At 50.6% G+C, this 13,721-nt stretch overlaps 5 protein-coding genes across 5 annotated transcripts; 4 read left to right on the top strand and 1 right to left on the bottom strand.

Moving 5' to 3' along the window:
* Positions 1–195: 195 nt before the first annotated feature.
* Positions 196–1,773, top strand: NFIA_076750 (glycosyl hydrolase family 43 protein; the record flags this gene model as incomplete). Its single annotated transcript, XM_001259639.1, has 1 exon — positions 196–1,773. The coding sequence occupies one exon, from the start codon at positions 196–198 to the stop codon at positions 1,771–1,773; it is 1,578 nt and encodes a 525-aa protein (XP_001259640.1).
* Positions 1,774–3,889: 2,116 nt separating this feature from the next.
* NFIA_076760 (putative amidase) lies at positions 3,890–5,479 on the top strand (the record flags this gene model as incomplete). The annotated part of the gene is made up of 4 exons (XM_001259640.1): positions 3,890–3,969; positions 4,027–4,094; positions 4,147–4,412; positions 4,475–5,479. The coding sequence occupies 4 exons, from the start codon at positions 3,890–3,892 to the stop codon at positions 5,477–5,479; spliced, it is 1,419 nt and encodes a 472-aa protein (XP_001259641.1).
* Positions 5,480–5,816: 337 nt separating this feature from the next.
* NFIA_076770 (HesA/MoeB/ThiF family protein) lies at positions 5,817–7,455 on the top strand (the record flags this gene model as incomplete). The annotated part of the gene is made up of 3 exons (XM_001259641.1): positions 5,817–6,066; positions 6,157–6,370; positions 6,468–7,455. The coding sequence occupies 3 exons, from the start codon at positions 5,817–5,819 to the stop codon at positions 7,453–7,455; spliced, it is 1,452 nt and encodes a 483-aa protein (XP_001259642.1).
* Positions 7,456–7,573: 118 nt separating this feature from the next.
* Positions 7,574–8,458, bottom strand: NFIA_076780 (RlpA-like double-psi beta-barrel domain-containing protein; the record flags this gene model as incomplete). Its single annotated transcript, XM_001259642.1, has 3 exons — positions 7,574–7,707; positions 7,786–8,030; positions 8,106–8,458. The coding sequence occupies 3 exons, from the start codon at positions 8,456–8,458 to the stop codon at positions 7,574–7,576; spliced, it is 732 nt and encodes a 243-aa protein (XP_001259643.1).
* Positions 8,459–9,439: 981 nt separating this feature from the next.
* NFIA_076790 (uncharacterized protein) lies at positions 9,440–12,885 on the top strand (the record flags this gene model as incomplete). Its single annotated transcript, XM_001259643.1, has 6 exons — positions 9,440–9,606; positions 9,656–9,688; positions 9,737–11,114; positions 11,166–12,295; positions 12,349–12,708; positions 12,759–12,885. 6 exons carry the CDS (start codon positions 9,440–9,442, stop codon positions 12,883–12,885), a joined length of 3,195 nt encoding a protein of 1,064 aa, XP_001259644.1.
* Positions 12,886–13,721: the final 836 nt, after the last annotated feature.

Genomic DNA, 13,721 nt, shown 5'->3' on the forward strand with positions numbered 1-13,721 from the left:
ATTATTATTCCTTCAATCAACACCCAGCTATCAATCTCCCCATCCTCATCAAGAAGAAGCGGGGAAAGTCTTTTGGCTAATAATCCTCGTATCACTCCTGATGAATTAGGCTATTACCAGGGTGACACGGTTATAAACCCGCACTTCTGCAGTACCCTGAGATTGTCAAAATAAAACCTCTGCATTGTTCTTGTCATGTTGTGCTTGAGTGCTGGTTTGTTTCTAGGGCTTGGGCTGATAGCCCAAACTCAACAGACATTCACCAATCCCGTCATCTATGAAGATTTTCCTGACAATGACATCTTCCTTGGCCCTGATGGAAAGACATTCTACTGGTCCAGCTCCAATTTCCACTACTCCCCCGGCGCCCCAATCCTCCAGTCTACCGACCTGGTAAACTGGGAGCTCATCGGCCATTCCGTGCCAACTCTGGACTTTGGCTCCAACTACAACATGGAAAACGGCCAGGCAGCCTACAACGGCGGAACCTGGGCTTCCACCTTACGCCACCGCAAGAGCAACGACAAATGGTACTGGATCGGCTGCATCAACTTCTGGACTACTTACGTCTACACAGCCCCGGACGTCAAGGGCCCCTGGCAGCGATCCGCTAGTTTCCAACCCTGCTTCTACGACTGCGGACTCTTGATTGACGACGACGATACAATGTACGTGGCCTACGGGAGTAATAACGTCTCCGTGGCGCAACTCGCTCCGGACGGGCTGAGCGTCGTCAGGACGCAGCAGGTATTCAGCTACCCGCCCGAGTGCCCGGGGGGAATCGAGGGAAATCGCATGTACAAGGTTAACGGGTTGTATTACATCCTCGATGACTGCCCCGCGAACGGAATCACCGAGGTCTGGAAAGCCTCCAGCCCGTTCGGACCTTATGAACGGAAGATCCTCAGCAATAACACCCCCTCTCCAGTTCCTGGCTCGGGACCACCCGTCCAAGGCAGTCTCATCGAGACGCCCAACGGGCAGTGGTACTTTATGTCGTTTGCGTGGGCCTATCCCCTCGGCCGACTGCCGGTCCTCGCCCCGGTGACATGGGGGTCCGACGGCTTCCCCAGCCTCCAGACAGTGAACAACGCCTGGGGCGAGTCCTACCCGTACCCTCTTCCCAAGAACAACAGTGTGCCGTCGTGGATCGGCGGCGACCAGTTCTGGGGTACCTCGCTGGGCCCAATGTGGGAGTGGAACCATAACCCCGACACGAGCAAATTCTCCTTTAACTCTCCCGGCCTGACGCTGCAAACAGCAACCGTCACCAACGACCTGTACCACGCGAGAAACACCCTCACTCATCGACCCCATGGCCAGTTTCCTGTTGGAACGCTCCTGCTTGACTTCACCAACATGGCCGATGGCGATCAATGCGGGCTGGCCGTCTTCAAGGATCAAAGTGCCTGGATTGGGATCGTCCGCAGCGGTAACAGCTACACCGTGACTGCTGTCCAAGGACTCACGCAAGATGCCAGCAATAACTGGGCTACGACGAGTACCGGAAGCGTCGTCGGGAGTGTACCTATTTCAACACGCCAGATCTATCTCCAGATTCGGATGGATGCGCGTGCGGACGGTCCGAAGCAGTCGACGTTCTATTATAGTGTTGACGGGAGCACGTATTCCCAGCTTGGTGGTGCATTTACTTCTGATAGTGGCTGGCAATATTTTATGGGTTATCGCTTTGCGATATTCAATTTTGCTACCAAGGCTTTGGGGGGTTCTGTGAAGGTCCTCGGGTTCACGAGTTGGACTAGCGGGGATTAGTGGTAGTGTTTCCTCTGCTATTCTACATGGGGATGTCAAGATCGTTGTCGTTTGGAATGAATGGCCAGACATTGCTTGCTGGTATCGTTCTGATGGCGCAGTTGCCAGCCAGATAGGGACCTACCTGGCTTAGGGCTAATAGCCGAGATGTAAGCTTGAATATAGGACACCCGTAACATCATGATGAATGCTTAGCCGGTACTCCTGCAAAACAGGCATCCTTTCGATCGCTTCTTCTATAGTTCATAGCTGTTAGCGGCATCGTGCAGAGAAAGCAACAGGCTCGGGTGGATAGAAATCCCATATGGCCTGTTGCGGGTCTCTTTCGGGAATTTCCGGTGGATCGGAAAGACGTTCGCATACTGCCTTGACTACGGGGTTTCTCTGCCCATCCCGACCAGTACAGGCAATGGGGTGGCCTGGTCGCTATTCAGCTCATCTCCGATGGACTGATCTTTACCGGACTCTTCTTCCTCGAAGAATCACCTCGCTGGCTGACGAGCAAGGGTAACTATGAGGAAGACCCCCAGTACCTAGTTTACATCCGAAACAAAGGCGCGACCCACGAGGAAGTAGAAAACAGACAGCTGAGATCAGAACACCAAGAGGTTGACCCGGAAAGAATTCCTGCAAAAGAGTAGCCGGAATCGCTTACTCTTCGCAGCTGTGCTCTTGTCCTGGTAGCAGCTCAGCAGCACAAACTCAATCGGTTATATGCTCCTCAGTCATCAATGCCAGAGTGGGACAGTTCATCCCTCTCGGCTTCGCGTCTATGGAACAGCCAAGGTTGTCGCCACAGAGATTTTCTTGTTCACTGGGTGGCTGACGCCAAGTCTTGTTGGCGTTGCTGCCTGCATGGCGACCATGATGTCTCATTTGGGCTGTCTTAGCCACGCATCCGCGATCCCAGGCTTCCATTCACCATAGTCGTCATCGGCTATTCGGGCTAGGAACCTGTCCATTGAACTATATTGGCGAGATAAGATGACCTCTGCACGTTTCTGTTGCTCAAGCGCATATGCTGTCCCCAACAGACTTCGTGTATACGGCGTTGGTCTCGGAGCCACGCGTCAGTGGCTTTCAGTTTGTCGTAACCGAGATTACGCGAAGCTGCAAGCCAGGCGAAGAAAGACAAGATCTAACTCATGACTCAGAGCAATCTCGCGAACGCAGTAGTCGGCCGAGACAGAAAGTTCCATGAAGATGGTCTTATCATGGAGCGGGGTCATATACCACCTTCCTAGCTGGGCCTAATGTGTATACAATCTGTGAGTCAGGGCGACTGATTGCCAGTTTCTTTCTTCCAGGGACGTAGTTTGGACTTGTGTCGAATTACACAGTATTGGTTGATTCTTTTGAGCCGTTACCATACCCATGCAATAGGAAGCTGGATTGTCACTCGGCTGCATGAAAGGCGTGGGCGCTAGTATTTGTGCAGAAGAGAACGGTCTTTCAAAAGTTCGATTTAATAATTGCCCGGAACCAGGGAATGTCGCATATTTCAAAACAGGACAAACATCACGTTCCTGGAGAGCCTTGGTTCTTTGAGGTGTCTCGTCAGAGATTGAAACTTGTTATGACTGCGGTTGGATTCTGAATTGCCGCATCCAATGGGTGTGACATTCTGACTCAGCGACAGCATACGCACTTACACCCCTTGCAGTAGGACGAGCGATACATAGCCCCTGTTGTCTGCCTGACTCGGCAGTCGGCCCAACCTGGAAGATGATCTCCACAGAATATATAAGTAAGCGGAAAGGAAATGTGTTCCTGATCGCAGCAGTATTGTCCATCGCAGCATTCGGGGTTGTGCTAGCCTATATTCCAACAACCATGTTACATTGGAGCAAATGGTTTCTGGTGCCCTTTTTGTATGTTGCAACCACTGCATCAAGTTCTAAAAGTTCGCCGAATGGTGCAACAGCTCGTCAATGTGTATTCCCCTCCCTGATTGAAGCAACGACGGCTGAGCTCCAGGAGGGGCTCACTAAAGGCTGCTTCTCCAGTGTCGACCTGGTCAATGTTGGTGCATCCCCTCTCCCATAAACAAACATTGATAATAATAGGGGGGTAGGCGTATGTGACGCGGATACATGAGGTCAACTCGACACTTCATATGGTCCTCGAGGTCAATCCCGACGCATGGGACATAGCTCGGCAGCTTGACTTGGAGAGAAAATATGGACTGGTACGAGGGTGAGACATACAGAAGTTAGGATCTTCATGAGAAAACTGTTCACTGACAGCTGGCAGACCTTTGCACGGTCTTCCCATCCTTGTCAAAGGCAACATCGGCACCGAGGACAAGATGGAAACAGCTGGTAAGCTTGTATGCGGTGACACCCCAACTCAAAACTGACTAAGATTACCCAGCCGGCTCTTATGCGCTTGTTGGCGCCAAGGTGGCTGCGGATTCAACTGTTGCAAAGAAGCTCAGACAAGCAGGCGTCATCATCCTCGGCAAGACCAGCCTGTCAGAGTGGGCGAACTTCAGGTCACTGAATGGATCCTCCGGCTGGAACGCCCAGGGAGGCCAGACATATGCAGCTTACTACCCAAAGCAGGATCCCAGCGGTAGTTCAAGCGGCAGCGGTGTCGCAGCTGATTTGGGCCTTGCTCTTGCAGCCCTAGGTACCGAGGTAAATGACTTTCATTCACATAGTTCCTATGCTATTGTGTGCTAACTCCGTGGATTGATCAGACAAGTGGAAGCATTCTATCTCCGAGTGAGAATAACAATATTGTGGGCATAAAGCCCACCGTCGGTCTTACCTCTCGGTATATGGTCATTCCCATAAGCCAGCGCCAGGATACGATCGGACCGATGGCCAGGACTGTCAAAGACGCAGCAATTATTCTTCAAGCAATTGCGGGTCCAGACAAACATGACAACTATACCCTGGCGTCTCCATTTGGCAGTCACCTCCCGAATTACGTCGCCGCTTGCAAGTTGTCCGGGTTGAAAGGGAAACGAATCGGTATACCCCGTAACGTCATCAACACGTTGGACGCGTCAAGTGAGCCGATAGTGTCTGCCTTTGAGGCCGCTGTCTCCGTGATTTCCAAAGCAGGCGCGACAATCGTTGAGGATGCGGACTTCACAGGCTACGACGAGTACCTCAACACTTCGATCCCACAGGCTGTTGTGGCTGCCGATTTCATAAGCGATATCGCATCATATCTCTCGAAATTGAAGACCAACCCGAACAATCTTCACAATCTGGAAGATATTCGGCGCTTCACTCAGCAGTCGCCACTGGAAGACTATCCATCTCGTGACACAGGCATCTGGCATCTCGCGCTTGCTAGCGGTATCAACAACACTTCGCCAGAGTTCTGGCCATTGCACTTGCAGAGCCTGTACTACGGAGAAGAGGGAGGGTTGACAGGTGCTTTGTCCCGCCACAAGCTTGACGCCGTCATTCTTCCAACAGCTCTCGCTTACGAGATACCGGCAATCATCGGGGCACCAGCGGTCACAGTCCCTCTTGGTTCTTTCCCTGCGGGAACACCCATTGAGTACAATGAACGGGGCAACTTGGTTGAAAAGGCGCCTGGCATCCCCTTTGGAATCAGCTTTCTTGGACCCAGATGGAGCGAGGAGAGCTTGATAGGCATGGCCTATGCATTCGAACAGCGGACGCTGGTGAGGAAGAAGCTGCAAAGATATATCGAACCGAGAAGTGACCTGAGCATGTTGTTGTAATTAGTTTTCAGCCAGGAACAGAGTATATTCATCCGTAATTAATAGAGAGTTATCGCAAAAAGGAATATCGGTAGATTCAGACCATTGAAAAGGACAATGCAAAGAACAATGGACAAAATCCATGATTATGAACAATAGACATCATAGATGCTGCAGGGCACGTGCACTGGAGATGTTGGAGAATACCCAGAAAGGAATAGCGTAATTCTCGGTCGGCACGATAAGATTAGCTCCTCTCGCGGGGTTTTAATTTGATGCGCCAAGTCAAGACTTCAAAGACGCCGGAAAAGCGCCGGAGTTTGAAGTGTTATTTCTATACATTAATTATTGGCTTTTTATGGAGAATCTAGAGCAGACATGCGCGTCCTTACGCGCTCAAATCGCTGCCACCGAGGCCCAGCTTGCAGGTCTGAAACGCGAGCTCGAAATAGCTGAGCAAGCAGCCGCCGACGTCAAGGCTCAAGATACCACGATAACAATCACTGCAGACGAAGGGAGAATCAACGGGACAAGGACGTGGCCGCTGCTCAGCGAGGAATACAAACGGTATGGAAGACAAATGATTGTACCCCAAGTTGGATTGCAAGGTATGTGCATTGAGCTACTCCAAGAAAACAACAATCCTCTGCGTCGGCTTGGTGACTATGACGTTGCTAATCTTCTGGTCACTTGAATAGGCCAATTGAAACTTCGCTCCGCACGAGTCCTCATTGTCGGAGCAGGTGGACTGGGATGTCCTGCAGCGCTGTACCTTGCTGGAGCGGGTGTGGGCACCTTGGGCCTGGTCGACGGAGACACTGTGGAAAACTCGAACCTGCACCGGCAAGTTCTGCATAGGAGCAAGAATGTTGGAAAGTTCAAAGTAGACAGCGCGATCGAATATCTCCGAGAGTCAGTTCATGACGACCCCCATCGAACGTGTTCGGGTACTGACTAGTCGCTTCCCGCGTCTCAGGCTGAACCCCCACCCTACATACGTACCATATAGAGCACACCTCACGCCTCAAGAAGCTCCGAGTATTTTCAAAGACTACGATATCATTCTTGATTGCACGGACAATCCCGCAACGCGGTATTTGATCTCGGATACAGCGGTGCTGCTTGGGAAGCCTCTGGTCTCTGCTTCCGCATTGCGGACGGAAGGACAGCTCATGGTGTTGAACTACCCTCCTCGGCCGGTCGGAGACAAGAGCGGAGGACCATGCTATCGATGCGTGTTTCCGAAACCGCCACCGGCGAACAGCGTTGTCAGCTGTGCTGACGGCGGGATTCTGGGCCCGGTTGTAGGCACAATGGGGGTTCTTCAAGCACTGGAGGCAATCAAGGTCATCACTTCTCCGGCTGTGAATCCGAGCGCATCACCTCCATCTCTGCTTATATTCTCCGCATACTCGACGCCTCCGTTTCGAACTATTAGACTCCGCGCTCGGCGTGCGAATTGCGCGGTGTGCTCTGCCGATGCCAGCGTGACGCTAGAGACGCTCAAAATAGGATCTACTGATTATGTCTTCTTTTGTGGTGTTGCAGGCCTGGAAGCGACACTTTCGCCGGAGGAACGTATTTCGCCCCTTGAGCTCAGAAAGAGGCATCCGAAGGAGGTGCCACAAGACGGAGGCAGCATAAGCAAGGAGCCCACGATCATCGACGTGAGAGAGAAGGTCCAATTCGATATTTGTAATTTGGAACACAGCGTCAACATCCCCATCTCGACCATTTTGTCGTCAGCGTCAAATGCTGCGAACGCAGACGCCAATGCGCAACCTTCGCTACCATCCTGGCTTCCGAGAGAACTAGCCTCTGCCGACTCGACGAATCCGATATATGTTGTGTGTCGTCACGGGAATGACTCGCAGATCGCAGTTCGGAGGTTGAAAGAGCTGGGTCTTGATCGGGGTGGACAGAGATACGTCGGTGATATACAAGGAGGGCTACGCGCGTGGCGTGAACAAATTGATCCTGACTGGCCAGAATACTGAGTAGAAGCAATAGATCAATAATGTGAATAAAAAGACAGTTATGTACAGCCGTCGTAATGGGTATATCAAAAGTAGAGCAACGAAGAAAAAGGGTAAAAAAAGCCGAAATGCTCATCTCTCATGACGGTAATGAAGCAACAGGGGAGTCTTCCAGCCACGACCACTCGACGGTGACCCGACCAAGATCCATATCAGCAAGTTTCTGAAATACAGCGGGCGAAACGTCCAAGTCTTTTGCTTTACATCCGACGCCTGGATCATGTCAGCAGATCGCCCACATAGTATTGCATAGCTAAGAAGGGATTAGATATGGCAGCGACAAAGACATACATCGATCAACAATCTTGACATCAGCGCTCGATTCACCCCGATGAAGCCTCAATTTGAGCCCACACAGCGGATTCGCATTCGGATTCGAGCCCGTGGAAGCAGCATCAAACAGAACATGCGAGACGGCACAGATCATGTCCGAGTCTGTGCTGGTGATGCCGCAGGAGCCGAGGCCGGGGTTGTAGTAGGTCAAATCTCCTGAATAGGGACCACCATGAGAGGTGGGAAGAGGAAGATTTGAGTGGCTTAGCCTTGGTCAGTTGATACACCTGAAGAGATAGAATGCGAGTGATATGCGACACTCGCGCAAAACTACTCACCCTTTTCCCCTGGTCAATCCCACAGCAAGGCCGATGACCAGCGCAAGGAGACAGACGACCGCGACTGCAATTGCGGTGATAACCATGCGCTTCTTTCTCGAGAACTGTTGCCAATTCCTGTTCAAGTTCCACCACCAAGCAGCTTTGGTGGGGAGATGCGCGCCAGGTTCTTTCGTCGCAATGGCTGCTGGCTCGTCCACCCCGATAGGGACGGGCTTCCGCTTTGGGACTGCCGCAAAGGGGAGATGCGAAGCATCCTGACACAATTGCGGGGGAGGTTTCTCCCCGTCTGTAGACATGACCGAGACGTTGACTGATTCTTTCATGGGGTTATTCAGATCGAAGACTGTCATGGTGATGGAGATACGCGATAGCCGCTTGCTGTCTCTGAACTCTGAAGATCAAAATTAAGGGGTTAATGAAAGAGACGCCAATTGATTGGCTGCATTTTCTGTTGGATTTAGAGCATCTTCATTGGTAATAGAATCTCGAGATAGTATGCATTCAGGAGAATGTGAGCATCATAGTGGTCTCAATAAATAATTGATATTCACATTCACATTCCGATAAAAGTCTCGAGATCGTTTTGATGACAGACCTCGTGGTTGCCAGTTGTCTCTCACGAGTTCCCTTGCTTAATGCTGCTTACATTCTCCGATCGGAGAATTCTCCTCGATAAGGCTGAAGAGAAGTCTAAACTGCAGTCCCAATTCATCATTACAGAAGAAGATGATCTAAATAAGGACTTCAAACAGAGATATAGGATGATAACATCATCTGTTTCCACTTTTCAGGGAGAGAAACTACTAAGCCACGAGTGCCGACCCACAGAGCAGTATTTGTTCCTTGCATCATTGCCTGGATGCTACCATCAACCACTGACCAACATCTATCTAATAATCAAAGGTCATGTCTCTCAATCATCAGTGATCTATGTGACAAAGTACTATGATATTGATCGCCGTCTAAATCGAAAAAAAAAGAAGGTTCTGACAAAGCCAAGCGATTCTCTGCAGGACCGCAGATCCGAGGCATTTGTGAAGCTACACGGCCCACTATCTAAGGCTGGGGATGTTGCATTTCCCGCTCCGAGTTCTAACCAAAACCTTAATCCACGTCCTGTCACTTTCAGAAGGATCTCTGCAAGAGTCGTGTAATTGTTACTCACGGATTGACCTCAGCTCGTCCCGCGTATATTGACCAGCGTCGGGAGACGTATCCGTTGATCACTTGGACATGCCGATGATCCGCCCCAGTCTACTGGGAGAGTGAGACCTCGACTGACAGTCCACGGATTGACAAACGCGGGGTGCCACTGAACTCTTGACCCTACCATGGCGTCGAGAGTCAGTTCGCGCCAGTCGACAAGTTCGTCGCAGTACTCGCAGAATGATGAGCCAGGCAACAAGAAACAGCAGGAGAAATGGAACCTTTTCCGCATGATCAAGAATGGATGGTCCAGGTTGGACCTGGATCGACGAACGGTGATCTTGATGATGAAGTGAGTAATGACAACTGACTCTACCTGTTGAAAACTCACAAGATATTAGGGGTGCTCTACCACCTGCTATTGCCATAGCCATGTAAGATGCCCTCAGTTCCTCACATTACACCGCTCTAACAACGAACAGGTATCAAGCCGATTCAATTGCGGCACGGTTCCCCACTACAGGTTATCTCATAGCAATCATCTCTGTTCTCGGATTCGCCATCATGCCACGGGCCAAATTCATCCAGATGATGCTCCTGGACTTGCTGGCGGTCTGCGTCGCAACGGCCTTTGCTCTGCTTATGATGTTCTGCAGTGTTAAAGCACGACAGAACACACAGTCTGCTGCGGATGCGGCCTCTATATCGAGTACGGATCCTACAGCCAACGAGTACAATTCATCCGCCTCCGCCGTGAGTGGTGTGCTGCTGTTTTTCCAGATATACCTGGTGCACTCGTTTCGCGCCCACTATCAACAGTTCCAGTTTCCGGTGATCATCTATGCCATAATTGCCAATATCACCTCGTCATATGCCCCTCGGCTCCCAACCATGGCCGCTGGTATTGCTTTGGTGAGGACCTTGCTCGAGGCATGTTTGATCGGTTTGGGAATCTGCACGGGTGTCTCCCTCTTTCTCTTTCCTGTGACCTCAAGACACATTGTATTCAAAGAGATGGCAAGCTATATCGGAGGTCTTCGCGCAGGTCTCAAGGCTCATACAAAGTACTTTGAGAGTCTGGAGCGCGATGACATGTTTGGCCGGGCCGAGACATATGACGAGACAGTCGAGAAATTTTCCAAGAAGGGCAAGGTTTATAGCCCAGAAGCAGAAGCTATTCGAACTGCGGTCCAGAAGATTACGGACCTTCATGGCAAACTGCACGCGGACCTGACCTTCGCGAAGCGCGAGTTCGCCATTGGAAAGCTCGGTCCTGACGATCTCCAAACCATCTTCAGACATTTACGCCAGGTGATGATTCCAGTTGTCGGTCTCAGCTTCATCGTAGACATTTTCCAGCGTCTGTCGGATTATAACAAATGGAACGAGCCTATTGACCCACTCGCAGCGGACATGGCGACCACCATCCGCAGTCGTGTTGTACACGAATGGAACGAAATCATGAAGGCTGTGCATGACCCTTTTGCCTCCATTATCGAGACTATCGATAGCGGCCTAGAACACATTTCTTTATCGTTGCAACTGACAAAACCACCCAAAACCTCTCTCGGAAAGAAAAATGCTCCGAGGGAGGGGGCCGCGGATCTGGAAGCATCCGCAGAGAAACCCCCGTCCCCAGGAGAAGCAGGGTTCGCGGCTTATTATGAGCGAAAGCTCAGCGACTTCAAGGTGGCAAAACGACTCGCTCTGAGGACCTGGAGTGAGGAGAAGGGCATCACCTTACCTCCGGACTTCTTTGAGCGTCCTTCTTCTGACTTGCCCGATCTGGACGAATTCCTACTAGACAAATCCGGGGTCGGTCGCGATAGGAGCCGTCGACAGCTCTATCTTTTTCTTTATGTAGGTGCCAAGGCAACTTGCTCGCATTTCCGTGTTAACACCTTAAATTAGATGGAACAACTACTCTACTCGACAGGCCATACAGTACTAGATTTTATTCATTTCGCCGATGAGAAAGTCAAAAGCGGAAAGCTGTCAAGATCACGTCTGATCATTCCTGGTGCTAAACGCTTACTGAAGTGGTTACGCAGTATACTTCAGGCGGAGGATACTCATGAAGACGATCACTTGGGCGATATCCACACGCAGAGCCATATTCTTCAGCTTGGTGAAGCGTACAGGCACAGGAAGGATCCTGAGCATTTGCCCCCTGAAACCGCCATTCAGAAGATCGGTGACAAAATCAGGGTAATACCCTGGCTGCTGCGTTCATCAGAGTCAGCTTACGGATTTCGAGTGGCTTGCGCTACTATGACTATCTACGTGATTGGCCTACTTCATCAGACTCAGACCTTCTTCATCCATCAACGTCTGGTCTGGGCCATGATCATGGTCAACATCAGCATGTCACCGACCGCGGGACAGAGCATTTTCGGCTTTGTACTTCGTCTGATTGGCACGGTGATAGCCATGGTTCTCAGTCTTTTGGCCTGGTATGTTCCAGACGAAAAGACACCCGGCATCATTGTCTTCTTCTGGCTCTTTGTCGCCTGTGGGTTTTATGTCCCTATCAAGCTTTTCCGCTTTCGAGTCGTCGGGATTATCGTCATCATCACCACTTCCATGATCATCGGCTATGAACTTCAGGTGCGCAAGGTTGGGCAACAGGTTGCGACCTCTAACGGCCAGGCCTATTATCCGATTTATCTTCTTGCTCCATATCGTCTGGCCATCGTGGCCGCAGGTATCGCGGTGGCATTTTTCTGGACGTTTTTCCCATTCCCAATCTCCGAGCATGGAGTTCTTCGCCAGAGCCTTGGAGCTTCGCTTTATCTACTGGCGAATTATTATTCTATTATCCACGAGTCCGTGTCTGCGCGTTTGCGGGATGACGAAGGTGATCTGGCTTTGAAAACGTCAGCAGGGCGAAGGTTGCAAAAAGCGCGAGGCAAAGTGTTTTCTAAGCAGATGTTGATGTTAAATGGCTTGCGCACATCGTCGGAGTTTCTGAAATGGGAGGTACCCATCGGAGGTCGGTTTCCCAAGAAGCGGTACCAGGCTATCATAACATCGATTGAGAAGTACAGCCCCATCTCACTTTCTTTGCCAGTGCGTCACCACTAACACTCGATAGTATCGTAAATTATCTGAGTTTGCTAGGCTATGCCTCGGACACTCTCTTGCAGATAGGCGATAACCCCCACGCATCGAATTCGGACTGGCTTCACGACTTCAAAAGACTGGTGTCCAGTGCGCGCGTCACGACTCACGAGGTGACCTCGGTTCTGTGCCTGCTCTCTGCGAGTATTACGAACCGACAGCCTCTGCCGCCTTACCTGAAGACTCCTCGACCGTACAGTTTCACAAGGAGATTAGAAGCGCTCGACAAAGACATTCTCAGCATCAAGCACATCGCAGAGCCGGGATTCGCCACGTTTTCCGTACTGCAGATCTCGACCAGATGCATTGTTGGAGATGTAGAGAGATTGATGAGGTGAGTCGGCCATCATCCATGTCGATAACATGCTAACACAAGTTTGATAGAAATGTGAAGGCTCTCGTGGGAGAGCTTGACTTTTCCTTCCATGCTGTCAGCACAGCACATAGCACGAAGTCGTCTCTAGATCAATCGCGTCTCTCGAGACCACCATCTCGCGAGAAGTTCGATTGAAGAGATTACCATTTTGTTTATACTTATTTGAGGTTATCAATTCTCGACTTGTTCGTCATTGACTGTACATAGTTATTCATAGAACACGAATGTCGTGTATCGCAATTTCTTGGATATATGTCTTGATTGCGGATAGGGTAGCCGAAAAGCCCATCTCGTTCTCTGTTGTGCTAGCTATCTTTTCCAGCTGCTTTCCTAACCCCCTCATAGGTGCAAAGTGAGAATGGAAAGTCAATTTCCTCATTAAATCCGCGACCGAAAAGCTCATCGTTCATGCTCTTGATCAACAGGACGTTGTGACTCCAACAATACCAACTGCAGTAGCGACTGAACTTGGCAGTTGCACGGATGCTTTGAAACAGCGAACATTGAGCCTCCTACATTCCAGACTCGAGTTAAACAAGATCATTAGGTCATCTAGGAACTCCTTGCACGATCAGTGCGCCAATCGACAAGTCGTGCGTGGTTGAACACTCAATGGCATGACGCATCAGGAATGCAGGAGAGTATGCGGACGACGACTCCACTGGAGCTTGAATCAAGGGCTCAACCTGGACACCAGTTTCAACTCCTGCCTGCTCTATTCCTGGCATAGATACTCCTGACTCCACCATGTGAGCATCAGTGCGCACGACTTTCCATGTCGAGGGTCTATCATCAGTGCATCCCTTGCGGAGAATTAATCATGATTTTGCAGTAAGCCACCATGAGGAAACCGGGTCTTTTTCGATTGTGTCGTTGATAAATCTGCCTTTCGACTGTATTCCCCTCGGACAGTTCTCTCATCATTCTCCAGAACACTTGTCTACTGACACCGGCGCCATCTATGTCTTGAC

The sequence above is a fragment of the Aspergillus fischeri genome, genomic scaffold (assembly GCF_000149645.3).
Source record: "Aspergillus fischeri NRRL 181 1099437636264 genomic scaffold, whole genome shotgun sequence".
NCBI lineage: Eukaryota > Fungi > Ascomycota > Eurotiomycetes > Eurotiales > Aspergillaceae > Aspergillus > Aspergillus fischeri.